This window comes from Alternaria viburni (assembly GCF_023758015.1).
Source record: "Alternaria viburni strain BMP 2772 chromosome Unknown scaffold_18, whole genome shotgun sequence".
In the NCBI taxonomy this organism is placed as follows: domain Eukaryota; kingdom Fungi; phylum Ascomycota; class Dothideomycetes; order Pleosporales; family Pleosporaceae; genus Alternaria; species Alternaria viburni.
The window spans coordinates 458958-486218 of NW_026055787.1; the positions used below are offsets into that span (position 1 = coordinate 458958).

The window sequence follows — 27261 nt, forward strand, 5'->3', positions numbered from 1 at the left end:
GCATTGCGACGGTGCCTCAATACTACTTACTTGCATCTTTCTCTGGGTGGGTACGGGTAGGTCTCAAAGGAAAATCAAGGCGTTCGTATCACATGTGCTTTCTATGCTTTCCGCCCGGATGCTGAGGATTGTCGACCGCGATGTCTGGATGTATCGACTCCTTGTTGGGGCCACTAGGTAACAGTAGTCTTTCCTTGGTCTGAAGTCGGAATGGACGGTGCTCATATAGCTGTAATAAAATTGCAATCTTTGCATTTATACCACGGTATCCAACGATGAACCTCAAGCCCGTACAGACTCATCAACTCCCTCGTTCTCTTTCCCTTCCTTGTTGTCACTAGCCACTGTAGCGTCACAGTAACGCCGATAGAGTCCTTGGTACACTACATGAAGCGTATCTCGCCGGCAAATGTAGCCGTGTCTGACGCCTAGTTTCGACGCCTGTCGGTCCGAACTGCGAAATTGCCTATTGTGGTACGCACTCAAGACCTGTACGACCAGGACTAGAATGTGCCAATACGGATGCACGGGCTGGTATCATATATAGCTTCCCAGGTTTGATCGGTAGGCGGCGCTATACCCGGTTCTTATATCCGCGAGAATAGATCTTTGCCCTCATACGGATGTATGTAGCAAGAGTGACAACAGCAAAAGGTTTTTGTAGTTGCAAATGGCGTTGGTGAGAAGGGTAGTCGTACAGCTGGAGAACTGACTCCAACAAGATCGAGCTGGAGAAGAAACCATGTCTCGGGTACGCTACCCACAGATGTCTAACCGGGTCGAATTGTAATTAATCGGAAGCCGTACCCGTGTCTCTTACCTACGATCAACACTGATCCAGTACAGTTGCCGTATCGGGACAGTTTTCGTTTGATGTGTGGGTAGATAGTAAGTGGTTGGCTCACGCCACGTCAGGAACTGGAGAGGCACGGATCGTGTACCCGCTCTCAACAGTGTATCGCATAGACGAGGTGTTCTTCTCGGCAGGAAACGATGATTTTGGTTTGCAACAGGTTCGTGCACGGAGGTAAGGTTACTTCGATACTCGACAGTCTGGCCACAACTCAGCTGGTATTACTGATGGAATCGGTAGAAATGGCAGGTACGATTGGCGCGCAGGTTTCTGTCTGTCGATGCGAAGTGTGTATGTATACTTTAGCGTCAACGTGAATGAAGAAGAAACGACTACAGCGGACAGTTTATGTGCTTTTGTTACTCATGGAAAAACGAGTGCTTGGGCTGTCGTTGCATGTATGCGTGTGTTACACGAAACCATTGGCCCGAAGACCTTCAACATTCTCCAGTCGCTCCTAACAGTATTGGAACAGCGCTCTCTATAGAGTGTACGATTTCCGATGATCGGTCATCGCTCTTGATGCATCGCTCATGCGCACTCTCGTACGAAGTTCGCAGCTATTGTCATCAATGCAGTAGCTTGCGGCAGAACGCAATTCTCGAACTTCAGATATCGAGGTCCAGATCCGGTAGTTGGGCCGCAGAGGCTAGAACCCTAGAAACGTGAACAACATGCCTAGGGGTGACCAAGCGAGATGACGTGTGTGCTTAGGTACCGGTACTTGGGTACTTTCAAATTCTTCAAATCCGGAGGCCCTTAACGGCAGTGGGAGCCCCATGGTGTGGCGATCGTGACCCACAATACGCATGTATCGAAGGGCCGTAGAAAAGAAAAAAATGGAGAACAACACCGACGAGATCCGCTCCGTAAACGTTCGTCCGATGCGTGTCGTGGTATACGTCCTCCTGCCTATATCCTGTGGTGAGGATTTAAAATGTCAATGTGACGAGTTAGGTTGCTTGGTATTTATTATTGAATGATCGTCGCACCGGTTGCCAAGCCAGCGCTGGCTGTAGTTCTTGCGGTGCATTGTCATCATCCTCACCTACCATCATTCCCACGACACAGCAAAGTCCGAGCCTCCGCTGACATATCGGCACACCTCGGCTCCGATGCGACGATAGCCAACGAACAACTCAACTGACACACAACGGCTCTTGCGCTACCCCACATGTCCAAGTGAAGATGACGTTCTGCGACGTTGATGTCCGGGGGAAAGAGCATAGGCCAAGCTTTGGAGGCTCTAAGATTGCTCCCGGAGTGTGCCCGCAGCCACTAGGACCGCAGCGCTTGCCGATAGCTTGACTGTATCAAGCATTTGATTGCCCAGGGTCGTCGATGGCGATGCAGTTTAGTGGCCGCCCTGGATCACGCAAACCATGACGTCGGCAACCGCACGGCGCACGACCACGGGATGCCTTTGGATTTTGCTAGACTGCGCAGTAGTCATGGTGAACGCGGTGAAGACTTACGGTTAATCATGCCGTTATGACGGCATTGGGGTCTCCAAGTGCCCCAAAGCGGAGCAATCGTGGGCGCTTTATAGGGACCTGGAGACCCCACGACCCAGATGTCTTTTGATACTTTCCTCCACACTCGATCGGCACTCCTCTTCTCTTCCACCAGCTATGGCGATACTCGATCGATTCCGTGGGCATTCACATGCCTCGCCTGCTTCCTCCACGATGATGGATCAGGATCCGGAGAAGAAGCCGCAGATGTTGAAAGGCGGTGTCAAAGAGATCTTCCGAATGCGCATTATCGCCATGGCGATTATTGTGTCGATGGGTGGTGTAAGTATCAAATGAACGAATGCGCAGGTACCCAGCTAACAGCCCCTAGTTCATCTTTGGATACGACACTGGTCAAATCTCTGGGTTCTTGGAGATGCCCGATTTCTTGAACAAATTCGCGGATCAGACAGACCCTGAAACAGGCGAGCGCGCTTTCAGCAACTGGAAGTCTGGCTTGATTGTTGCACTGCTGTCTATCGGTACCCTAATGGGTGCTCTAATCGCGGCCCCTATCGCCGACAAATTCGGTCGCAAATACTCCATCGTCTTCTGGAACATCATCTTTTGCGTTGGAGTCATCGTACAGATTACCACAACGAACATATGGTACCAGATCTCCCTTGGTCGTTGGGTCGCAGGCTTGGGTGTAGGCGCACTTTCGGTCCTTACGCCTATGTACCAATCCGAAACTGCACCTCGCTACGTCCGAGGTGCACTCGTGTCCTGTTACCAGCTCTTCATCACCCTCGGCATTTTCACGGCTTATTGTATCAACTACGGTACCAAGTCCGATGGTAGCTCAGCATCATGGAAGATTCCAATGGGCGTTGGTTTCATCTGGTCAGCACTCATGATATTCGGAATTCTCTTTATGCAGGAATCTCCACGATGGGAATACCGCAAGGGCAAGGTTGACTCGGCCATACACACCATCGCCATCACGTACGGTGTCCCCCAGGAACACCCGGAAGTCCAGCGCGAAGTCCGGGAGATCCAGGAGAAGTTGGAGGCCGAGCAAGCGGGCGGAGGTCAGCACCCTTGGTACGAGATCTTTACAGGACCACGTATGGCGTATCGTGTACTTCTTGGAGTCGGTCTGCAAGCCCTTCAGCAACTCACGGGTGCCAACTAGTAAGTCGATACCGCACATTAACACACATCTTGTACTGACTCTCTTGTAGCTACTTCTACTATGGAACTACGATCTTCCAGTCAGTCGGTATTGAAGACCCGTTCGTCACTTCTATGATCCTGGGAGGAGTCAACTTTGGCATGACATTCCCTGGTCTCTACATCGTGGAGAGATTCGGAAGAAGACCCGCACTGATCACTGGAGGCTTGTGGATGTTCATGTGCTTCCTCGTCTTCGCATCGCTTGGACACTTCGCTTTGGATAACGGCGACGGTACTACGAGCCAGCCTGTCGGATATGCCATGATCACATTTGCGTGCCTCTTCATCGCTGGTTATGCTATGACATGGGGGCCAATCATCTGGGTAAGTTCTGGCTGCACGAAATGCATGTGAGACATATACTAACTTCGTTACCCCTGCAGGCTGTGATCGGTGAGATCTACCCTAGCCGATACCGTGCAAAGGCAATGGCTCTCGCAACGGCCAGCAACTGGACCTGGAATTTCCTCATCTCTTTCTGTAAGTCAATACTACTTCATCCATGTCTTTCTGCGACTGTACTAATACCACTCTCAGTCACGCCTTACATTACGTCTGCCATCGACTACAGATACGGTTATGTCTTCGCCGCCTGCTGCTTCACTGGTGCAGTCGTAGTCTACTTCTTCCTCTGCGAATCTCACGGCCGTACTCTTGAGGAGATTGACACCATGTACATTCTCCACGTTACCCCATGGAAGAGCAAGCACTGGTCTCCGACTCCTGGTGAGGACCTACCAAACTTGGACAACACATTCTTGACGCCAGGAGGGAGAGGCATTAAGAAGGGCAACGAAGCGAGAGCTCCAGAGCAGCTGCGGAGGGAGAGTGTGCCCGTCACCGACGCGGACATGCATGCAAGTGGTGCGAGAGGAGCGGAGTAAGCATCGCGCTTCTGACGATTCGAGCATTGGGCCTTGGTTTTTGATCTGTTTAGTAGCAAGTACCATAGCGTAGCATAGCCTTTATTCATTATCCTTTTCTCTTCATCTGACCGCAATACTTCCATTCCACCACCAACGTGTCCGATCACAATTCACACCGACTGACAACTCACCCTGTTCCAACATAAAGTGCTCTCATTCGCCAGGGTTTACAAAGCAATGGTGCATGTGCAAAAAAGCAAGTCAAGGGGCAACGCCAAAAGATTCGCAGTGCATGCATGACCCTGCACGACAGCATGCTGTCTGGGTCCACGCAAGCGCAAAAAGAAAGTTCGAAGAACCCTGAGCGAACTCAGGCACGTTGTCCCCTTCGTGGATCGAACACGATACCTCCAGATTTAGTGACTGAGACTTCAGTCTGGCGCTCTCCCAATTGAGCTAAGGAGACGGCTTTTTGATGAAGAAAATTGGAGCCTGGATGCCTATAAAGTCCGCAGCTCGCACTCGGAGCTGCATCGATGCTGTGAGATCTTTGCATCTCGCATCGATTCAGTTCCAGATTAGTGGCGCGCTCGGTAGATCTGTCTAAGCGGGTCATTTCATCCGGACCGAAGCGTGATGGAAAGGCACTGCGACCGAGAAAACGTAAACACGCCCGGGCGCTTCGGCTTGGCGCGGATGTAACAGTGTTTGGTGACATCATTGTTTTGTGATTTAATCCACACCTGATCACCAGGTTCCCATCAGCAATTCTCTCTACGCGTCGTCAGATCTCATTCTGCGTCGCTATACCCCATCATACAAGCATGGCGATTGTGGAGAATTGGCTGCCGCCGTCGCGCGAGAACTGGGAGCTGATTTGCTGGGTCTGGCAGTTCTTTCCTGTTGTAAGCATACACCCGACAGATTGCTGGGCACCGTGCCGTGACCCAGTGCCACTTGATACTGTCCTTACTAACTTTCTTGGTGAACAAAGATTACTGCGGCGCAATGGGTTCTGGACTGGTACCCACAGGGCAAGACGTCGATTGAGTCGCGTTTCAACATCGATGGCAAGATAGGATGGGCGACCATGGAGTCGGCAGGCTTCATAACCCTGCTGTACATCATGTTTACGCTCCCGAAAGAATTGGGGCTTGAAGAACTACCGTTGGGCAACTGGACTATGGCTGGATGCTTTGTGAGTACATTGGAGGCTCTACGGGAGCTGTGCTAATCAGACACCAGGTCTTCCACTACCTCTACCGCGCAGTTATATCTCCCCTCTTTCTCAATCCCAGCATGTCGCCAATGCATCCGTTTGTTTGGATCATGGCATTTGGGTTCCAAATGTTCAATGCCATCTCCATTGGCGGCTACCTCGCGGGCTACGGACCAACATCACGAGACGAGTGGGCAGCGCGACAAGAGTACATGTTTCTAGGGCTCGTAATCTGGTGCTGGGGACTTTTGGCCAACATGTTCCACGACGACGACCTGCGCGAGATCCGGAGATCAGCAGACCGCAAGCAACGCAAGGCAGCTGCTGAGCAGGGCAAGGCCGTGGAAAATGTGGACAAGGTGTACATGATACCGAAGAACGGCCTGTTCAAGTACTCGCTGCACGCGCATTACCTGTGCGAGTGGATTGAGTGGGCAGGGTGGTGGATGATTGGGGGCTGGCAGTGTGTGCCTGCACGCACGTTTCTTCTCAACGAGATTTCTACTATGCTTCCGCGCGCGTTGCAGGGCAAGCGGTGGTACGAGAAGAAGTTTGGTAAGGATAAGCTGCAAGGGCGCAAGGCCATAATTCCGGGCGTGCTCTAGCTAGTTCGCAGACGATGCTCTGGTACGCTAGTGATCAAGCTTCTGGCGTTCCGCAGTCAGAGAGTGGACGAGTGATAGAGGTGGCTTCCGCAATCTAGTGAAGAATGAAGCGGTGCAGCATTAGCAGTAAGGGGAAGGCGCAGGTGATGGTACACTAAGCATGACAGTGTGGAGAGGGTTCCGAGCAACGCAGCGAACTGCGACAGGGTAATGGTGTCTAATCACACGAGAATTGGTTGTTTTCACAAGATAGTTCGGTGAGAATTTGTTTGTCACTAGTGAGCGCGCAGGTGGAGAGACGAACCCTGCGCTCGGCAGCGACAAAAGCAGATGACGAGATACGAAGACAGCTGATAAAAAGCGCGCATCTAGTGGTGGTATTTACGACGTGCTGCCTCGTAAGATAGCAGTAGCTGCAGCAATTGCGAAGCCACAGTGCGCTGTCCGTACAGTAGAGCAGACGGGAGGTAAGGTGCCGAGGGTACTCTGGCCGTCTTAATATAGAGTGGCACGCCACGGAGCCAATGACGGGCGCACGGGCTGCGAAGAACAGGAAGCTCGCTCAGAACACGAGCGGATGATGTTATTGCGACTGGGGTGGTGGAGAAATTTCAGCCCAGGGCCTGGCGGATGACGGCATGCACCGGCCATGGCAGCGAGGAAAGGCGCATTATCGCGGCGCTGTGCAACGCAGGCGATTCGGTGTTTTGCATGCAGCACAAAGGGAGCAGGCGATCTCAAGGGGCCGCTGTGCCAGATTTCGCATTTCAGACTCCAGACGCACACAGCCACGCCCATGCCGCTTTCGTCGCTAGCCGGCTCAGCAGTTATGAGCTCCCCCTTTGGGAGCGCGGCTAGTCAGCGAGGGTGCATTAGAAGCTGCATTAGACACCCGCTTTTCCGTGCGAAGCTCCAAGCCAGTCGCTGCTGGATGCAACACCAGGAGCGGCATCAGGCCTTGGCGTGGGCGTGGTGAAAAGCTGCCAGGCCCGTCGCGTCTGTCGCTGCGTGCGAGCTGCGACGGTATTGTTTCACAAGAGCTTGAGGCCGATCGCAATCAGACGCCAGACGGCGAATCCCCCCCAATTGGCACGGGCGGCAGGGTAAAGCAGCAAAGCAGCGCGCTTGTGGTTGTTGGGCGCTTTCGGTTCGGCAGCTCTATCAACAGGTGCTGGCTGGGGTCGCCTGTCCGCTGCCGTGCAGGTCCACTAACCTTCGTGCACAACCTCGCCCGCCGTCGATTGGCAACCCAAGAGCCTCCGTCGATACATCATCACTGCGGACCCACGGCGGAGACACGAGATCGCCGCGCCTGCTACAGCCCGCCAGCGGTACCACGGAACTCTAACTTCCTCATCTCCAGCGAACCTCTCCCCTTGCTGACTGTCCGACCTCCCTCGCGCGGCACCTCTTATCCGTCTTCGCGTCGCCGTCGTCGTCGCCTCAGTCGCTCCTTGCCAGGCCCGTCAGCTGCTGGCTGCCATTGTCGCCATCATGTCCAGCAATGTGACCGAGAGTACGTTGTCTACTTCCATTCTTTCTCCCTCCTCTGCACCCGCTGCCTCGTCCGCGCCCGCTGCTACGTCTGCGTCTGCTCCTCCTGCCTCTGCCCCATCCTCAGATCCGCCCTCGTCAGATCTTCCTTCGCCGTCTGTAACACCGTCCGCAGCGCCTGCGCCTACGGAGCCTTCTGCTCCCGCCGCCTCGTCCAGCCCGCCTCAAGACTCTCCTTCAAGTCCTGCGCCGGCTTCTAACACGCCTTCAGCGGCCGCGCCCTCCTCAGAGCCTCCTCCACCCGCCTCGAGCGCTCCTCCCGCATCCAGCGCCGCCCCGACCAGCGACCCTCCCGCCCAGTCGAGCCAGGCACCGCCGCCGGCTTCATCAGCGGCTCCAGCACCATCAACATCGGCAGCTCCTCCCCCAGCCCAGTCGAGCGCACCGCCGCCAGCGCAATCATCCACCCAGGCTCCTCCCCCTGCTGCCACGACCAGCGCTGCACCAAGCTTCGTCGACACGAGCGTCTTCACTGCCCCGTCGGCTGAACCCTCGACCCAAGTAATCATCTCCACCGTGACACCCACGGCAGAAGGAGAGACACCGTCAGTGGTCACCGTTATTCGCACTTTTACTCCAGATTCTCCCACTGCAGCACCAACCAACAGCGCGTCTCCCTCTGGAACAGGTGCCGCTGACCCTGCCAACACCGACTCTACCCAATTGCAGAATGCACAGAAGGAGAACGATGGCGGTCTCAGCACTGGTGGTAAGACTGCCATTGCTGTCGTCATTCCCGTTGTTGTCGTTGCTCTGCTAGTCCTAGCCGGCATCTTCTTCTGGCGCAAACGCAAGCAGCGCCAGAGCGCCGAGGACGAACGCAGGAAAGAAGTCGAGGAGTATGGCTTCAACCCTAACCACGACCCTACCCTTCCTGCGGTTGGTGGATTGGCCATGGCCGAAGACGACAGCGGTTACCGAGGCTGGGGCAACACCACCACCAGCTCCAACCGCAAGATGTCCACCACCCTCACCTCTGGCATGACCTACTCGGACAGCAACAGCAACCCCGGCGGATACACCAGCCCACATTCTCCCACACACGGTGCCTACTCTGACGCTCACTCCAACGACCCGCTTGTAGACGGCCGTCGCCAGACCATGGACTCGGACGGTATCGGCGCCCTCGGTGTTGTCAACGGTGCTGCCGCCGCCAACTCTGCCAACAACCAGGCCGGTGTGCACCGCGGGCCTTCCAACGCTTCGTCGTCATACTCAGCAGCCAACCACTCTGACAACTCTGGCGACTACCCTGGCATGGCCAATGGTCACCCACAGGAGTACTACAACAACCAAGACTACTACCAGAACGGGCCATATGCTGCCAACGATCCATACGCTGCCCAACAACAGCCCATCATAAGAGACGTATCAGCACGACGGAACACGAGGATCGAGAACCCCAGTGTCTTCCCCCAACAAGGCAACTCTGGAATTGCGCAAAACTTCTAGTCGCACGCACTTGTTGTCATTGTATTTTCACGTCCATCGCTACCTGTATATTGCGACTCTATCTTTACCCATTTCCTTTAGCTCTCACTCGACATATATCCAAACGGAGGCGTTCATCGGGTGGCCATCAATTTATTTTGCATCGTATCGATCTTCGCGTTTGTTAGTTGTACTGTTGTTGCATGCACATGCAAGTTCGCCCGCATGGATGCCGGAAAGCCCTTCCGCATGCCCCACTCCACACAACGGAGAGTCTTCTTCGGAAGATGCGGAAGCTTACACTGCTGAGACATTTTGCGATGGGCACAACAAACAAAAGCACGAGCGTTTTTGAGTCTGGACCAGCGCAGCATGCATATCTCACTACACGTCGGTTTGTCGGCAAGGATTCAAGAGGTGGGACCTTTTTGAATCTCTTGGATCTGTGTGGGATGATGCATGCTGGCAGCTTTTTTCCTTGTCTTGTCACCTTTCTCTATCATATTGATGCTGGAATCTCGAGGATTGACGCTTTCTCACGCGACCAATATAGTACTCTTGTAATTAGCCAACGCCTTTTCTCCATCACCATCTTTTTACCATTTAACACGTACGCCAACTACTTGGGCAAACTCTTTTTCTTTTACATGTTGGGGCCCACAGATGACGTTGGAGGTCTCTATCTATATAGGTAGAGAGAAAATAGATTGACAACAAACTTTACACATGTCTTTTGCTCAACTTTCCATGTTTCAATCAGCACTACGCGATTGAAGAAACTATTGCCATCATGTTCATCGCTTCTGGATATTCCCAAATCGCTTCTACGATTATACATCGTACTCGATCTGACCCTATTCCACCGCAAAACAAAGAATGTTGTTATCTGTCCTCGGCCAGCCACTCGTGTGCTTGGGGTGTACGCGGCCCGACAGCAGGTCTGTTTTGATCTAGACCCAGACCACTAGCTGGCAGCGGCCGGTAGTAATGTTGAGAGACTCCGGTTCGCTCCCAACGCGTCCGCTAGTATACAGTAGTCAGCAGTAGCTACGTAACGTAGCATGCATACATGCTGCATGCTTGCGAGGCTGTACATGCAACGTAGATCTTGCCCCGACCCCGCGGTCAACATCCTGCCGAACCGTACCAAACAGTCTGTCGATTGAGATGTTTGTGTGATGCAGCCTTTGTAGGTAGTAAAACATGGGTCGTCACGGTTGCCTCTCCTTCTTTCCCAAGATATTTCCATTCGGGTGAGGAGTCATCCTTCTACTTTCCAGAGAATGAGAACATCCCTCGGCGTCCCCGGGCTGTCGGTCAGAGTACGCATGTTCTCTGGTGTCATTGCGGGGTTCGACGGTGGAGTTTGGTTCAACAGCGGCTTGCTAGAAATATGAGCTACCCGTCCTTGTTCCAGACTTCTGACTGGTCGCGCGTCACATTTATGAGGGAAAAAAAGAAGGCCAGTCTGCTTGGCGTGTGTAATAATAGTAGAAGGACGGCGAGGTCTACGTACTGTGTGCTGTATGAGTAATCGTATCTGCAATGTATTGTAGACATGAGCGTGAGCACGTATGCGTGGATATCAAGCAGGGTGTAGTTCATCATGGATAACTCCGTCGGTAGGCTTGCAGATTATATACATCCAATTGGAACTACAAACACATCCTTCCCAAAGCCGCATTATCTCAAATCACCTCCGCCCTTGGGTTTAGCGAGATTGAATCTAGCCCTCTTCCGCATACTAGCAGCTTTACCAGGCTCTGTGACCCTGGGTTTAGACTTGTCCAAGTCTATCATACTCTTGAGAACGGGCGCCACTTGGGAGGTCTTGGCCGGCTTGAGCGCGACATCATCAACCATGGGAGGGGCAGGCTGGACAAGACCCAACCGTTCTTGGAGCTTCCTGTATTGGACTTCAGGGTCTTGCAGGTTGGCGCGCGGTGCTTTTGGCTGGCTATGAGGCACCCGAGGAGACTCCGTTGCAGTTTCGAGATCGCTGGCTCGGTCTTGATGTAAGCCCACTTGTTCTTTGGTCGGAGAGACGGTAGCTTCAACAATAGAAGAGCCAGTCGCGCCAGAACGCTCTTCGGTTGGAGGAGTTGAAGGTTCAACTGGAGAGCCAGTCGTACCGGATTGGACCGAAGTAACATCGTTTGTTGGTGCTACTTCGACAGCTTCGAGCGCCCGCTGCCACCAGTATCGCTCTGCTTCAGCTTCTTGCTCCGCTCTCTCTAGCGCAATCGCCTCTTTCTGCAGCCTGCTTTTTTCCAATATAGTCATCAACTTTCTCCGATCGACTACTTTCGCCAGAAATCGCAGCAAATCAGGGTCCGACTCGTCCTCGGCGTCAAGATGTGGTAAGATATCGTCGATTTGGTCGACAAGTTGAGCATTTGCATATCCTCGCATCATGACTCCCCAGGTGTACTTTGAAGGATCAGTGCCCCTGTCGCGCATAATATCGAAAATTCGTTCTGCCGCCTGTATCTGGCCTGTCTTGAAGAAAGCCTGCATGAAGATATTCCAGCTGTAGACATTGGGCTTTGCTGGGCCATTCGTCATGTCTTGGATGAGCTGTGATGCGTTTGCAAATTGCTGTTTTTGACAAAAGGCGTAGAGGAAGGCGTTCCAAATTTGCGGCTGCCGAGCCATTTCATTGAATGCCGGATGACCCCCCTCTTGCACGACTGACTTGAATTTGAGATACAAGTTGTAGACTCGCATGTTGCTAACTGCCAAGGCTGATTGAATCTCTGTCTGCAGCATGATGTACAGCGTTACATGTGAAGGAGAAATGCGCACAGACTCCGGCGTAGATGAATCTTGTGACATTACGGCGTTCCCTAGGCTTGCGGTTCCGTAGCCAACGAATGGTTGCAGAGGCGCTGTCGTGAACAGTCTTGAATAAGAGTGCCATAGCATGGCCGAGGTCTGTTCGACGTTTCCATCAACTCTGTAGCGTACATACTGATAGTAGAGACACTCCGTTGCTAGCCAAGAGTCCTGGATATCTTGTGCTACCTCTTCGCAATACTGTGCAAATCTTTGGAAAAAGGCTGGATCGTTTTGCATGGTACATCCATGGAGCATTATCCCGAACGTGTATTTGTCTGGCTGTAAGTCATTATTTTCGAAAGTGTTATACACCTTAAAAGCCGTGGCATGATCTCCGGCTTCCATTGCGTTGTGTATGACGACATTGTAAAGAAGTAAGTCCATCTGGATACCCATGTTTACAAAGGCAGCGACGATATATGGAGTGTGGTGAAAGTCTTTGGTTGCAGCCATGCTCCTTCGCAGTATGACAGCGCACACCCAGCGAAGTCTTTGACGAGCCACAACAGACTCCCACGACTTAGCTGAATGTCGGCTTTTTAATGCCTCGAGGCATTTCAACGCATACTGCACTTCACCAGCCTGCCCAAATGCAGTGGCATAGTGTAGCACTGTATCGTAGTCAACGCGTATCTTGTGTTCCACGAGGCAATCGAACACTTTCTTCAGATCCTCTATCTTGGCCAGCTCGACAAGATTGTACAGTAAGTCTTGAGAACAGAGATCGGGCTTGCTAGATAACGTCTTGAAAAAGACGTGCAAGAACGCCGGGACGAATTCGCGCTTGCGTGCTTCTAGGTCAGTACCCCAACTCTGGTCCTGATACAATCGGTGTCGATGAAGTTTGGAAAGATGACTGAGTGCGTCGGCAATAGCTTCTCGCTTCCGGCTCCAGGTACGTGTATCGTTAACCAGAGCTTGTATGAAGTATAAAGCGCGGCCAGGCTTACGGTCGAGGAGATAAATGAGCAACTTATGAGCGTAGGCTTTCCGCGTCGAGATGTCGAGAGCCTTCCACCTGTCCGATACTTGGCGCGGACTTGATTCGGTGTCTCCCGCAAAGAGCGTCCAACTTAATCGCGCACATCGTGGGTCGTGTTCTATAACGACGCTACGTGTGTTTCTCCGCAAAGATGCGTAGACAGGGCGATCCAGTGCCGCAAACGCGTATTGAAGCCCATTCTCTTTTGCAGAAGTGTCAGTCAGATCAAGATGCGTCTGGTTCCAGCTGACGAGGTTTGCCACGCGGCGTCGAAGGGACCTGTATCGGCCATCTTGGTCGCGCCTTGCCTGTGAAAACCCAGCAGGTAGTCTAGAGACGTAGTTGTCAAGTCGCGCACGTTCCAAGGCGAGTTGTTTCGAATGTCTCTCGGCTCGCAGAGGTGTGCGTTGAACGGAGGACGAGGGAGCACGAGTGCGATTGGACTGTGCCCGACGAGCTCGAGGTCGCGAGAGCGTCTTCTCATCCGCTGCGCCTTTATTGCTGGAGGTGGTCGTTGCGTATGAGCGGGCATACTGGCGAGTGAATGTCGATATATCCGCATAGAGGCGATTGACAGAAACGGGACCGTCAGTTCTTTTGTTCCAATGGCCAGACGTCCGTAGGAGCCCCGCAACAGGAGCGTCTTGTGTCGGTCGCTTGCGACATGTTGGTATAGTTGTCTGTCGGGGGCTCGAGATTAAGTCCTGATCTTCCACCCTGTTATGTTCCTCTAAGCTCTTTGACCTATCCTTCTCTTTGTCCCGTGTTGTGCTAGGCCTTGCATGCTGTTGGCTGTGTGCTTTTGTCGTCGATGACTGGGCGAAGACTCTCGGAGCGAGGAACGGCAGGATGGGAAAGTCGGCGCTGGCGATGAGGCTAGCATTGGGAACGCGAAAGCGGGGCATGAGAAGATGCAGGTGCTGTCGTCTTCACGGAGCCATGACGTGTCAATTGCAAGCAGCTGGTGAGGATGGCGAGGAGCACGAAAACTTGAGAAGGTGCGTGTTTGGTCAGAAGCGCTAACCGGAGAAGATCTTGGACTCCCGAGCTGTTCTCCGCAGCCACACGACAACCACGACCACTTCAGCAACCGCTCAGCATACTCTCTGTTTTCTACGCGCATTCTCAGAGTGAACTTTTTGCACAGAATCACGACATAGACAAGTTTTGGACGCGTCTCGACCCCGCACGCAAGCACACTCCTGCCCGGCGCAACCGCAAAGCTCTCACCATGTCTTCGCACGAAAAGCTGTCCGCAGCCGCCAACGACCGGAAGTCGCGCCTCGCACAACTCAAGTCGCTGAAACGGAAACAAGAGCAAATATCAGACGCGCCAGAAGCTGCCGACTCGCCATCCACCCAGCTCCAGGCCGAGACGTCGCAAGCTCTCACGCGCACAGAAGAAGAGGAAACATCAGTAGCAGCCACATACCTCTCCGGCCGAAACTTCGATGCGACGACGCGAAATGTTAAGTTGGGCTTTGACAATACACCAATCGCCGACCCCACAAGCACATTGGAATACAAGGCAGAGCAGCTGGCGCTCGAAACAAAGGCGCAACAAGAGGCAGAAACGGCAGAGGACAAGGGACTGGACCTGTTCAAGTTGCAGCCCAAAAAGCCAAATTGGGACTTGAAGAGGGATTTGGAGCAGAAGATGAAGGGACTCAATGTGCAAACAGACAACGCAATTGCAAAGCTGGTCCGCGAGAGAGTGGAAGCCCAAAAGGCCATAAGAGAGAAGCAGCCGACAGACGGCAGCAACGGAGAAGAGGTGGGTATGGAGGGCAGTGAGCTGGTCGAGGCCATGCATCTGAAGGAGCAAGAGGACGAGCGAGAAAGGAAGAGGGATGAAGAGGACGAGGACGTCAGTTGAGAGTGTAGAATACAGTGGACGCGATTTGAATCAAGACGGGAGTTGGTCGGATCAGTGCATGCAACCTCGACGATTGGGGTTACCTAAGGACGCAGATAGGAGCGTGTCGAGACGTGAGAAGACGATTGGACGATACCCAAGTCGAGTCACAAGAGGTGACAAGAAATTTACTCTTTGCAGTCCATCATGGAGGATCAAAATTTTAATTTCACGATCAAGCCACAATTATCGCTTACTCTCAGACGCTGTCGTCCCCCAACAATCACGCGAACGACACTTGTTGAAGACAGCAAGAAATATACAACAGATGCGCTTAGACTTGGCCCATTGTATTCGTCTCAAGAGTAACAAAAAACACACAACAGTTGGTCTTCGCTAGTAGTCCGTGGAGCCTGACATCCGGCAGCGCGCGGAGGGATCGTGTCGCATGGAATAGATACAAGAATTGGATCTCTTTTGCGCCGTAGACGAGCTCTTGCTGCCCGTGAGCGCGTTCTCTGCACTGAATACGTGATGTAACGTTATCTGGGTAGGCCGGGGAGCAATCGAAGATAATCATTGAACACCAGTATACTATACTCACGACACCTCCATCTGTGAGAGTATCTTTTCGTCCGGGTCGTCGATGTTACGGAGGTTGTGGTCCGTTTTGCTCTGCGTCATCGCAGTACCATGGGGTGATGTGGATGGCAACCAAGATATGGAATCGCACACAAATGTGAGTCAAAGATTATTGACCACTATGAAATATTTCATAGAGCCAACCTCATTCGAATTCAAGGCAACCATATAACTGAGGTCAGCAGATATCCTAATCGCTGCGGAACCAGGACACCTGTGCGTTGACTATAAAAGAAGCGCCCTGCATACCTCCATCATCAATCCCCCCACCACGAAAACCCGAAAATACGAACGTGCGCGATTCCTTCTACCATGACTACTGCCAAAGAAGCTTCGATCTCAAAAATGACGGAGAGACACGCCCAAATCGCTTTTCCCTGGCCCTCGTTGCCTGCAGATATCCGTCTCTCAATCCTCGACGAAATCTCAGGTCAGAAACATCCTGGCTGGGCTCAATGCGCAGCCGTCTGTAAGGAATGGCAGGTCATTTTTGAACCCAGGAATTTTTCCCGACTATCATTGCAGCCATCCTATCTAAAAGAACTGGAATCCCTCGTTATCCGACAAAGACCTCTTGTCAAGCACATCTGTTTCAATATCGCTCTTCCTCGATACGCCTGCACCAGTTGTAAACGACCCGCCATTGCGTCCCGTGATAGATCTACCATGTTTAAGAGGGCTATCATAAAGCTCTTTTCTATCCTAAGTACCTGGCAGCCTACAGGTCGGTTGACACTCGAACTGAGCGCATCTTCACCGAGTGACTCACAACACTGGTTCAAAAACTTCGACATGAGCTTTCTCCCGACGTACTAAAGGCCTTGTGGGAGAAACTCCCTCGGCTAGAAAGTATAGTCCACGAGTCGTGGGTTGTCCGGCGCAATTACCAGATCCTGCGTGCATATAGTACGTTGAGCCCTTTCTTCACTACACGCTTTTGTGCCTAGAAATGTAGAGGAGCCGTACTCGTTCTGTTGAGATTGTCTTATATCGGATCTGGCATAAGATTGAAGACCCACCCCCACCCTTCCACCTACATCAAACATGTATTTTGGTTTTCTCTGACATCTTAATAGTACTGTTCACCTGGGTCCTGGAAAGCGTTCCAAACTCCGTTAGGAGATTATCTATCTTTAAGAACTCCAACAACCAACTTGAATTGGCAGTTGATAACGCCACGCCACATTTGAACCAACGTGTGGAAACTCCCTCAGCTACAAAACTCTGCCTTGCCAGAGCGTTTGCCGCCAAAAGCCAACATCTAGAGTGCCTTTCTATTTCATACATGATCGACGCCCAGCAGTTTTTCACTTCATGCCAGCAGCTGCCATGTACCTGGAATCTCCTGCAGTCGTTGACACTCACGTCATCCACACTGGCCCGGACAGCTCCTCGCCAAGATATTTATACACTGTTGCAAAACGCTAGTTCGGTTGCGCTCAAGATGCCGCAGCTCCAAACCATGGTGCTCTGGAACAGTGAACCAGGACAAGCCTGTGCGGTAATTTATCAGCGACATACTGCAAGTGCGATAGCGACACTTACATGGCGTGGTACATGGGATCTTGAGCTCAGCGATGATGTTGTTGAGTCTTGGAAGGAGGTTGCATCTGGTTCCTGCTACCTGCGGTTGGAAAAGGAAGCATTACATGACGTGGATATCAGGTCCCATGATGATGCAATTCATCATCTGCGCTTGCCGGATGGAGTTGTTGATTCGGAATCATTGTGTCAAATACGCTACGAGGGAAGGATGCAAAGAATGGCTTGATCAATGCATTTGTACAGATTCTTATCGTCCTGGTATAAAGAGAAGAAGAAAGACAGTGGAGAGAAAGAAGAGAAAAAGTGGGTGAAGTAAAGCGTAGCAGTAGAAGTCAAGCGTACTTAGGTAGCGTTTACGTTGACCAGGAAGACATAGGCTTCTTCTACAGTAACCTCAGATCTGTGTCGACTAAATGGTCTTCGATACAAGACGCTCAAGGAATTGCTCTCAGAAGAATGATTGTGATGCCAAATTCTCGTACTGGATGTGTCGCGTCATTCCACACGCTGGACTCCACGTACAAAGATGGTTGATCCCTGACTAGAGAATGAGGTGTCAGTATCCAATACAGCGTACCCCTTCGAGTTTACTGCTCTAACAAACTAGCCCAGAGTGGCTCGATGTTTGTAAAACAGTATATGTGCTTCTGCGTATATATCGAGGGGGTCACTAATATTATGTAGTGGTTGTCTACTGTCGCGTCTTGTTGGAAGTTTACCCTTGCGTGGGGTCGGTTATTCAGACCCGCCCCTGTCATTCACGAGTCAACCTCGGCATCTCCACGCGCCAAACTTCCACGGGTGTTGCGGATGCGGGGACAACCGTCGCGCTATATACATCACCATGGAGCGCGTCTCGCTATTCTCCACTATCTCCGTTCTTTCAGAACCACCATAGTTCGATTGTACTGCTACGTCTCCATCGCACTTGCTCCACCGCTAAAGCTCCTTCGCATCCCAACCTTCACAACTCACAGCCGCCATCATGGTCGGCAAGAAGCAGCCCGTCTACGTCCTCGGCGTGGGCATGACCAAGTTCATCAAGCCTCGTGGCAAGGTGGACTACCCTGAGCTTGGTTTTGAGGCAGGCGTCAAGGCCATGCTCGACGCGCACATCAACTACGACGATGTCGACCAAGGCGTCGCATGCTACTGCTATGGCGACTCAACTTGCGGTCAGCGCGTCTTTTACCAGTTCGGCATGACTGGCATTCCCGTATACAACGTCAACAACAACTGCTCGACTGGCTCGACCGGCCTCTACATGGGACGCAACATGATCGCGCACGGAGCGGCCGACTGCGTCTTGGTCGTTGGCTTTGAGAAGATGTTCCCCGGAAGTCTACAGAGCTTCTTCCAAGATCGCGCAAACCCGACAGGCACAACCAGCCTGATGATGAAGGAGACAAGGGGTATCACCAAGGCACCAGGTGCTGCACAAATGTTCGGAAACGCTGGACGGGAACACATGGAGAAGTGAGTCCCGACGTCTGGACCAACCCGTGTCTCTATACTGACCATCTTCGTAGATACGGCTCCGAACTCAAGGACTTCGCAGAGATCGGTCGCATCAACCACGCCCACTCGAAGAACAACCCCTACTCGCAATTCCAAGACGAATACACCCTCGAGCAAGTCATGAACGCACCCATGATCCACGAACCCCTCACAAAGCTTCAATGCTGCCCGACCTCCGACGGAGCTGCTGCCACAGTCTTGGTCTCGCAGGAATTCCTAGACAAGCGCCCCGAGCTCAAAGACCAAGCCATCCTGATTGCTGGACAAAGACTAGCAACCGACACACCGTCACTGTTCAACCGCAGCGCCATTGAGCTAGTAGGATACAGCATGAGTGAGCTGGCTGCGCGTGAGGCGCTTGAGGAGGCCAACGTATCACCAGACGACGTCAAGGTGTGCGAACTCCATGACTGTTTCTCTGCCAACGAGATGGTCACCATTGAAGCCCTCGGCCTGGCGCCCAAGGGCAAGGCTCACGAACTTATCCGCAAGGGTGGCATTACCTACGGCGGAAAGGTCGTCATCAACCCTTCCGGCGGACTGATCTCCAAGGGCCATCCCCTCGGTGCCACAGGTCTCGCTCAATGCGCTGAGCTCGTTTGGCACATGCGTGGTTGGGCAAACAACCGATCGATCAAGGACACAAAGGTTGCCTTGCAGCACAACTTGGGTCTTGGAGGCGCCGTAGTATGCACAGTGTACAAGAGGCACGACGGAAGCGCCGCGACGGACAAGTCAGACGAGCAGATTGCTAAGATCACTGGACTGGGATACAACCCAGCGACGGTTGCGAAGGGATTCACAAAGGAACAGGTTGATGCTGTGAGGAGCAAGAAGGCGAGGAGTCAATGGGCATTGCAAGACACAGAGCAAAAGGTTGAGGCGAGGTTTTAGATGAGTTTCGCTGTAATTACTATGGTCTTTGAATAGCGCTATTGACTACGTATATATCCATCGTACCTACTTCACTGCAGCTCTCTCCATGCACCTTCAGCAATGTTGACCGTAATCTAACGCGTCAGTACACAAAATGGAAGGAGGCATACTTACCTAGTCCGATCCTTCCATCTTCTCACACCCACCAAGCAAGCATCCACCCACCAGCAAACAGTAGGAGATTTCGTTCCACTTACCTGCCAGTAGATGCCAGACGTCTGATCTCGCAGCGCCCAGCGCAATGAGATCAACCCAACGGTATGAATATTAAAAGGAAAGAGTTTAAACAAAGAACCCCAGAGCCGCGTTCAGACTCAACCCAAGCTAAAGATGATGGAAAGATGTAGACATCAACGCACACCGCAGTTTCGGCTCATGTTGAGCAACTTGAAATCGAGGGACTGTTGGGAACGGTTCAGCCGCTCTACCCACGAGGACTATGGGGGAAAAGGAAGGTCGAGTGGGTGGCGGAGGGTAGGTATGCGCCGGTTAAGGAACGTGGTGGTTTGGAGCTAGGTGACTGGACAACTTGCACCGGTCTGCTGTCACTAAGTGGTAGAAGACACCCAATGTCGATCTTGTCTTCAGTGCCGATGGTATCTTTTTGAGTTTTTGTAGTTATGGCGAGACCGTGAGCTCAGTTGCGCTTTGTCGGAGAGTGAGAAGAGGTCTTGGAGCGGGAATGAGTGGTGAGAATGGAAGCTTTCTGGAAGCCAGACTGGGATCTATGAAGGTGTTAGTGAGGATGGACAAGGTGGCACGTATGCATTTGGTGGAGGAGGGTCATGGTGGCTGCTTGGTGGAGTTGAAGTGTTGAGTGTGGGAATGGGAGTGGGATGCGGAGGGAAGTCTTATACCGTCTACAAATGTTTGCTGGAACAATGGAATATCAGATTCGCGTGGATGTGACCACTGATTGCTGCTCGATTGACTCAGAACGGGATGCAACAAGGAGAATATAGCAATCCGCTTGTCTTTCGTGCTAGACAGTCATCTAGATAGAAGTACACTCGCACGTTGTCGCATCAAGACATCTCCTCACACGAACTGAAATGGAAGGGAGTGGCAAGCAGTTCCTGGCTGAACTTGTGATCATGATCTGGTATTTCGAGTTATGCTCGAACCTCGTTTCGCCATATGCAAAAAGACGCCCAATTTTGTTGCCCCAGAGCGACAATTGTCCAGCATAATGCAAGACAGGAATTAAAGAGTAAGACCGTAGAGTAGAGTAGTATGCAACTTCTTCCAGGCTCCCTTCGATAGCAGCCGAAAGTATACCCTGTCCAATCCGTGCTCAAAACTCAGGATCCTCCATGATGATACCAAAGCTACGACGGCGACCACTCGAAGCAATATCATCGGAATCCTTCTTATATTGGGGAGACCAGCGATCTCTCCTGGTCTCGCGTCCATCACGCTCAGTAGCGGAAGCATTCTAGGCACCGCTCGCCACACCACGTATGTTGATACCACCACCTCCTCCGCCACGCCGATCAGCAGATCCGCGGATGTTGATTCCTTCCTGGCTGCGTGCACGTCCTTGGCCACGGATGCTGATATCGTCATCGCGTGTGATGCGATCAGCGAGACCTCGTCGAGGCTGTGACGGCTCAGAGAAGTCGGTGACATAGGGATCGCGGTCGTCACCCTTGAGGCGACCAAACGAATCAGCGGGATCGTCGTCATCGCGTGTGATTCTGTCAGCTAGCGACCGCTTCTGTTGCGGGAGCACGGGCTGTCCGTTCTTGGTCATGCGAGAAAGTAGCGAATCCCCTCCTCGTGACTTGTTTGATCCGTATGTCGCGTCGATGGCGTTTGACCGGTGGTGGTTATGGCCCATTGGCGAAGTGTCAAGGAAAGAGTCCTTCTGCCAACGTCCACCACTCGCAGGGCCGCCGCGATCATAGTTTGCCCGGTCGTGTGTCCAGCGATCCATGCTGGGTTCACGGCGACGGCGAGTGTTGTTGCGGCTGCGACTCCGGCTGCGGTACCGACGGCGGCCCGCGTGGGTCTCGTTCTCTGCGAATCCGAAGCGACCGTCGCCTTCTTCGTCGGAGGCAGGGGAGGCGCTGCGTCCTCGTAGACGGCCGAAGCGTGGCTCTTGTGGACTGGGTTTGTTAGCTTGTTGACAGGATAATGGGGCAATGCGCTGAAGTACCTTCTTGAGCCGGGTCGGTAGGAATCAACGTCGTCATTCCTGAGTCTACCATCAGCGGGCGGACGACCTCCTCTGCCACCGCGGCCTCGAACTTCTCGTCCATCACGGCCATCACGGCCATCACGGTTGTCTCGTCCGTTCCGGCGCGGGCCCCTTCGGTCAGCGCCTGAGTCGCCCATGGACTGGTCTCGGCTGTACCCCCGTCTTGATCGGTCCCTGGAGCCCATTTCCTCGTCGCCATAATCGAGATAGTCTTTCTGCGGTTTTTGATTCCGTCGCGGCTCCCTCTGGTGGTTGCCAGCCACGTCTGGGTTGCGCTGGTAGTAGTTGCTCTTGGTTGCTGCGCCCTTCGGCTTCTGGTCGCCAGCGTTGGACTGCCTGATGACGAGGCGACTGTTGGGCTTCTTTGAGTATGGTTGCGCTGTGCGGGGCTCTTGTAGTGAGAGGTTGCTGGTGTCGCCCACGTCGGAGTGAGTGAGGATGCCTAGTGCGACGGTCGCGTCTTCCTTATTGTAGAATTCGAGGTTGACCGAGTTGTCGTTTACCCAGCGTAGTTGCTTAACGCGCGGGTCTGACTGGCAATGCTCCATCGCCCAGTAGAGGGGGTCGTTGGGGTCAAAGTCGCTCACGCCCTGGAGGTTGAGCGATTCGGGCCATGCTTCGTGGACAATGATGTCCTCAAGGTAGGCGGCGGGTATGTTTTGTTCTTGCTCGGCCGGCTCCTGCGATGGCGCCCATGTCAGTCAATTGCGCCTTCTCGTGCAGCCTGGCGCAATGCTCACCTGGACAACCTGCTGTGGTTGCGACGGCTGTGCTACCGGTTCAATGTCTGCGCCTACATCAATGTCAATATCGTAAGCGACATCAGTCATGTCCGTGTCGTCCATGATGGCGGCTATAGTTCAAAGAGGTCCGGCAATTCGGTGAGGTGGTGTTGTTGGAAGTTCGAGAGCTGTACAAGCCGCGCGCCGCGGTCGGTAAGCTCCAAAGCGCGGGCGGGCACTAACGTCATCACGTGCGTGATTGAAACGCCCCAACACAATACGATTGCCCGACTGTGTGTTTCACCACCAACAATAGCATAAATATCAGAGTGACGGTGAACGTGCAAGCAAGTCAAGTTTGGGTCAGGGTCGTCGTTACATCCTGTAGCGGACCTATCAAGCTTGCAAGCATGGCCCCTAGAAGCTAGCCACGACGCGTCACAGTTGGAAGCGATGCATATGCTTGGGACAGTCACCACATCCTAAAAGCGCCTACCATCTCACGACTGCTCCTCCAGCGTAAAGGTGCCTGTCTTGGTAATCAAATACTCATTCACTGCGACATCCTTTCCTGACTCTTTGCCATAGCCGGATTGCTTGATGCCACCAAATGGCGATTCTGCAGCAGAAGAGTTGCCCTGGCGCATGTTAGTACGCTTTCCAATGTCCTCGTTGTCAACTTACGGTGTTCAGCCCGATCATGCCGGCCTCCAGATTCTCAAACAGTCTCCAGGTGCGATCAACGTTCTTTGTGAAGCAGTAGGATGCGAGGCCCATACTGGTGTCGTTCGCGGCCTTGACAGCCTCATCTTCAGTCTCGAATTTGATGAATGTGCTGATCGGGGCGAAGGCTTCTTCATTGGCAATGTCCATTTCTGGCGTAACGCCGGTAATGACGGTAGGTTCGAAAAAGTAGCCACCGTCCTTCTCTACCTTGTTACCGCCCGTATGAATCTTCGCGCCTTTTTTCTTCGCATCTTCGACAAGAGCGAGTGCTTTCTCGACACCCCGTGGAGTAGTCACTGGGCCCATCGTCGTCTTCTCGTCTGAACCGTGACCGACGACGATCTTTTGTGTCTCTGCGTTCCAGCGTTCGAGGAACTTGTCGAAGATCCCAGACTGAACGTATATACGGTTCGCCGTAATACATGCTTGACCCGCATGTCGATACTTTAGTGCGAAGATCTGCGTCAAAGCTTGCTCGATATTCGCGTCGTCGAAGATCAGGACAGGACAATTGCCGCCCAATTCGAGTGTAACTTTCTTCAGATTGTCTGCACACATCCTAGCGACTAGCTTGCCAACGCGCGTCGAGCCTGTAAACGTGACCTTGCTCACAAGCGGATGCCGGCAAAGCGCCTCACTAAGCTCTGGTGTCTTGTCGAGATCTGTGGTCAGGACGTTCAACGCCCCCTTTGGGAATCCAGCCTTTTGAGCGAGGCAAGCCAGTGTGAGTACAGTGATTGGTGTCTCCGGGCTGGGTTTCACAATCATCGTGCAGCCTGCAGCCAATGCAGCGCCAGCTTTGCGAAGAATCATGGCGATGGGGAAGTTCCATGGCACCAACGCGACAGCGACACCAAGCGGCTGCTTGATCGTGAAGATGCGTCTGTTTGGTAGCGCGGGTGTGAAGACACTGCCTTGAATGCGCTCGGCCTCTCCGGCGAACCACCATGTGAAGCCTGTCGAGTAATCGATTTCTCCATACGCCTCGGCTCTAGGCTTTCCGGTCTCGTACACAAGAACAGTCGCTATATCTTCCCTGTTCTCCTTGATGAGGGCATCCCATCGGTAAAGCATCTGTGCTCGTTGCCGCGGGCTGATCTTCTTGTACTCCTGAAAACAAGCATGCGAGCTTTTGACAGCATCGTCGACATCAGATGCATCGTTCGTAGGACACTCTATCCACGCCTTTCCTGTTCCAGGGTCTGTTCGCCCGTCAGATCTTGGGGTTCAGATAAGTAGATATGCTGTGATGACTGACCGACCACTTCGAACGTCTTTCCCGACTTCGCTCGTACCCAATCGCCATTCACAAAAGATAGGCTATGGAGCAAGTCTGGATTGTTCAGCTAGGATACATCAGTACGAGTCAATCGCAAGAACGAGTTTGTATTGACCCACCTTGAACGGTAGCTCGTGTTTCTTATCTGACGCCATTTCGTTCTAAGTTTCCACGTATCGTTGACCAAAACTGGTGAGTGTACAGTGAAGTTGCCTGGAGGAGATGATCTTGGAAGGCGCGTTGATTCCGCGGCCACCATTATCAGCATCTGCAAACAACAGAGCTTCCCCACTTTCCAGCGTATAGCCTACATGAGCAATGCGCGTATCTGCAGCGACACCCGGATATTTCAGGAAATGCGATCCGGAGAGACGCCGCAGACGCAGACGTTCAAAGCAGCGAAACGTCGGCGGAGACGGTCTCCAATTGGCTCAAACCTCGGTGGTCCTCCAACACGACGTCAACTCCATGCGGGGCACCACGCTTACCCCTCACTGCTGTGCTCAACTCCGAAGAACGACTAGTCGACTGACGATGATTGGAGATGCGATACCGGTGGCAGATATCAGGGTCCATGAGATGGCAGGCAGGAACGCTTTGCTCTGTTGTAATCAAAACATCAACATCGTCGCTGGCTATTGAGACTCAACATCGACCCTAGCAATTCAAATATATTTTCGAGGAGATACAGTTGACCGACCTACATTTACACCGTGAGGTGCAACATATCAAACCTCTCATCATGGGCAGACTAGATGGCAAAGTTGCCATCGTGACCGGTAAAGCGCATCCTCATCATTCCTCTCACATCTCACTAACAACCCCATCAGGCGGCGGCTCAGGCTTCGGCGCCGGAATCTCAAAAGGCATGGCCTCCGAAGGCGCCAAAGTCCTCGTCTGCGACATCAACCAGTCAGGCGGCGAAGCGACGGCAGCCACAAACCCTTCCTCTCTCGCCTTCCACAAGATGGACGTGACCAAAACCTCCGACTGGAAAGCTACTGTCTCGGCTTGCATCGACAAGTTTGGGCGCTGCGATATACTCGTCAATAACGCTGGTTGGTCATATACCAGTAAACCTACGACGACGGTCACGGAGGACGAGTTCGAGAAGGTCTTCGACGTCAATGTCAAAGGTGTTTATCTTGGCTGCAATGCGTGGGTCGATCAAGCCATCGAGCGCAAAGAAGGAGGTGTGATCATCAACATCGCGAGTGTTGGAGCGACCAGACCAAGACCAGGCCTCGTATGGTACAACGCGAGTAAAGGCGCGATTTGGAACGTGAGTTGACTCTTGACTCTATCTCAACTTCGCATCGAGCTCCCAGTGATTAATGCATACTTCAGGCGACAAAAGGCCTCGCGGCGGAGTACGGGCCCCATCAGATCCGAGTCGTGTCCATTTGCCCCCTTGTTACAGGAACGGGTCTCTTCTCTGCCTTCACTGGAATGGAAGATACACCGGAGAACAGGACAAAGTTCACGTCCAATGTACCCATGGGTAGAATCGGTGAAGTGGACGACGTGGTGAATGCGTGTATCTTCATGGCAAGCAAAGAGGCTGGCTTCATTACAGGAGTTAATCTGGAAGTGGATGGTGGACGCTGTATCTGAACTAGCTTGTTTGGAGAGAAGAGAACTCAAATTGAGCTTCTAGATGGATCATCCCTAGGAACAGCTCCAGAACGCTGTCGTATCTCATGAATCTGAGCCTAGCCGTCCATATACACATCCTCATCCTCACCGTCCTCCACCTCATTTTCTTCTTCTCCATCATCATCGTCGTCGTCGTCATCGCTACCCCCCTCATCATCATCATCATCCTCCTCCTCCTCCATTTCATCCCCGTAATCCTGCTCAACTCCGTCCTCGTCATCGTCGTTCTCGTCCTCCTCATAGTCCCACGCCTCATCCGTCTCAAGCAACTCCTCAATCTCCCTCCTCCTCCTAGCCTCATCACTATTCTCATCAACTCCATCAACCAGCGCATTCTGCACAAAAGCACCCTTTCTGTCCTCTTTATCCAGAGCGATCTCTCTGTCAACCTCCACCGCCCAACCTTCCCAGACGGCACCCCTCTGAGTCGCCGTCATTCTTCCTCTACTAGCCCTCCACCTCTTTGTCAATTCTCGCTCCCTCGCTACTGGAGATTCCACGACCATCATCTCATAAGCTTGCTTCACCTTCTCATACGCAGCGCGATGCGGTACTGAAGGTCTTCCATTCGGTGCTGCATAGCTCTCCAGTACCTGATAGTGACCCTTTCGCACTCTGTCTTGCGCGTTGGCCCACACGCCCAAGGGTAGAAACACTGCGCGATTGAGGGTGATCTTCCCGCTTTTAGGGTGTGTGTACCCAAGGAGGAAGGCGTCGGTCTCGGCTACTCCGTTGTCGCCTAGCTTCAGTCCGCCGGGACCGATGGTGTTTGCGGGTACGACGATCTTAGGCAGATAGATTTGGATGGGAATACCGCGGTGGGATGTAGTAAAGGGAGAGGTGGCTAGCAGACTTGGCGCAAATGATGAGAGAGGTGATGGTGGTCGAAGGTGAAGTGGAGATGGAGCAGTGCGCTGCATAGTCGCCTGAGGTGGAGCCAGTAGAGAATTTGGAGGGGGCAGTTGGCGCTGCTGAACAGATCCACCCTGACCAACTGGTCTGCTAAGACTTGGCAGGTCTGGTGCCCGTGGTAAGGGTGGTCCAGCATCTGGAAGTCGCTGACCATAGCTAGCGGCATGACCCTGTGTCTCTTGAGCAGCTGCGAGGCGCTGTGCAAAAGCCGGTGGTGGTGCATGATCAGAGC

At 52.8% G+C, this 27261-nt stretch overlaps 10 protein-coding genes and 1 non-coding gene across 11 annotated transcripts; 6 read left to right on the forward strand and 5 right to left on the reverse strand.

The window, feature by feature from the left end:
• Positions 1 to 2541: 2541 nt before the first annotated feature.
• J4E79_008019 (uncharacterized protein) lies at positions 2542 to 4427 on the forward strand (the record flags this gene model as incomplete). The annotated part of the gene is made up of 5 exons (XM_049356880.1): positions 2542 to 2649; positions 2699 to 3501; positions 3552 to 3867; positions 3927 to 4023; positions 4081 to 4427. The coding sequence occupies 5 exons, from the start codon at positions 2542 to 2544 to the stop codon at positions 4425 to 4427; spliced, it is 1671 nt and encodes a 556-aa protein (XP_049208727.1).
• A 362-nt stretch (positions 4428 to 4789) lies between these two features.
• J4E79_008020 lies at positions 4790 to 4875 on the reverse strand. Its single transcript has one exon. It is a non-coding gene; the product is annotated as a tRNA-Phe (tRNA).
• Positions 4876 to 5233: 358 nt separating this feature from the next.
• J4E79_008021 (uncharacterized protein) lies at positions 5234 to 6233 on the forward strand (the record flags this gene model as incomplete). Its single annotated transcript, XM_049356881.1, has 3 exons — positions 5234 to 5314; positions 5404 to 5607; positions 5655 to 6233. The coding sequence occupies 3 exons, from the start codon at positions 5234 to 5236 to the stop codon at positions 6231 to 6233; spliced, it is 864 nt and encodes a 287-aa protein (XP_049208728.1).
• Positions 6234 to 7727: 1494 nt separating this feature from the next.
• Positions 7728 to 9239, forward strand: J4E79_008022 (uncharacterized protein; the record flags this gene model as incomplete). Its single annotated transcript, XM_049356882.1, has 2 exons — positions 7728 to 7749; positions 7855 to 9239. The coding sequence occupies 2 exons, from the start codon at positions 7728 to 7730 to the stop codon at positions 9237 to 9239; spliced, it is 1407 nt and encodes a 468-aa protein (XP_049208729.1).
• A 1662-nt stretch (positions 9240 to 10901) lies between these two features.
• On the reverse strand, positions 10902 to 12053 carry J4E79_008023 (uncharacterized protein; the record flags this gene model as incomplete). The annotated part of the gene is made up of 2 exons (XM_049356883.1): positions 10902 to 11978; positions 12024 to 12053. The coding sequence occupies 2 exons, from the start codon at positions 12051 to 12053 to the stop codon at positions 10902 to 10904; spliced, it is 1107 nt and encodes a 368-aa protein (XP_049208730.1).
• A 2216-nt stretch (positions 12054 to 14269) lies between these two features.
• Positions 14270 to 14914, forward strand: J4E79_008024 (uncharacterized protein; the record flags this gene model as incomplete). Its single annotated transcript, XM_049356884.1, has 1 exon — positions 14270 to 14914. One exon carries the CDS (start codon positions 14270 to 14272, stop codon positions 14912 to 14914), a length of 645 nt encoding a protein of 214 aa, XP_049208731.1.
• Positions 14915 to 18065: 3151 nt separating this feature from the next.
• J4E79_008025 (uncharacterized protein) lies at positions 18066 to 19492 on the forward strand (the record flags this gene model as incomplete). Its single annotated transcript, XM_049356885.1, has 2 exons — positions 18066 to 18556; positions 18610 to 19492. 2 exons carry the CDS (start codon positions 18066 to 18068, stop codon positions 19490 to 19492), a joined length of 1374 nt encoding a protein of 457 aa, XP_049208732.1.
• A 1477-nt stretch (positions 19493 to 20969) lies between these two features.
• On the reverse strand, positions 20970 to 22579 carry J4E79_008026 (uncharacterized protein; the record flags this gene model as incomplete). Its single annotated transcript, XM_049356886.1, has 3 exons — positions 20970 to 21642; positions 21693 to 22414; positions 22475 to 22579. 3 exons carry the CDS (start codon positions 22577 to 22579, stop codon positions 20970 to 20972), a joined length of 1500 nt encoding a protein of 499 aa, XP_049208733.1.
• A 377-nt stretch (positions 22580 to 22956) lies between these two features.
• On the reverse strand, positions 22957 to 24616 carry J4E79_008027 (uncharacterized protein; the record flags this gene model as incomplete). Its single annotated transcript, XM_049356887.1, has 4 exons — positions 22957 to 23094; positions 23141 to 24384; positions 24441 to 24528; positions 24581 to 24616. 4 exons carry the CDS (start codon positions 24614 to 24616, stop codon positions 22957 to 22959), a joined length of 1506 nt encoding a protein of 501 aa, XP_049208734.1.
• A 587-nt stretch (positions 24617 to 25203) lies between these two features.
• Positions 25204 to 26075, forward strand: J4E79_008028 (uncharacterized protein; the record flags this gene model as incomplete). The annotated part of the gene is made up of 3 exons (XM_049356888.1): positions 25204 to 25240; positions 25292 to 25743; positions 25809 to 26075. The coding sequence occupies 3 exons, from the start codon at positions 25204 to 25206 to the stop codon at positions 26073 to 26075; spliced, it is 756 nt and encodes a 251-aa protein (XP_049208735.1).
• A 98-nt stretch (positions 26076 to 26173) lies between these two features.
• Positions 26174 to 27195, reverse strand: J4E79_008029 (uncharacterized protein; the record flags this gene model as incomplete). The annotated part of the gene is made up of 2 exons (XM_049356889.1): positions 26174 to 27043; positions 27103 to 27195. The coding sequence occupies 2 exons, from the start codon at positions 27193 to 27195 to the stop codon at positions 26174 to 26176; spliced, it is 963 nt and encodes a 320-aa protein (XP_049208736.1).
• Between the last annotated feature and the right edge of the window lie 66 nt (positions 27196 to 27261).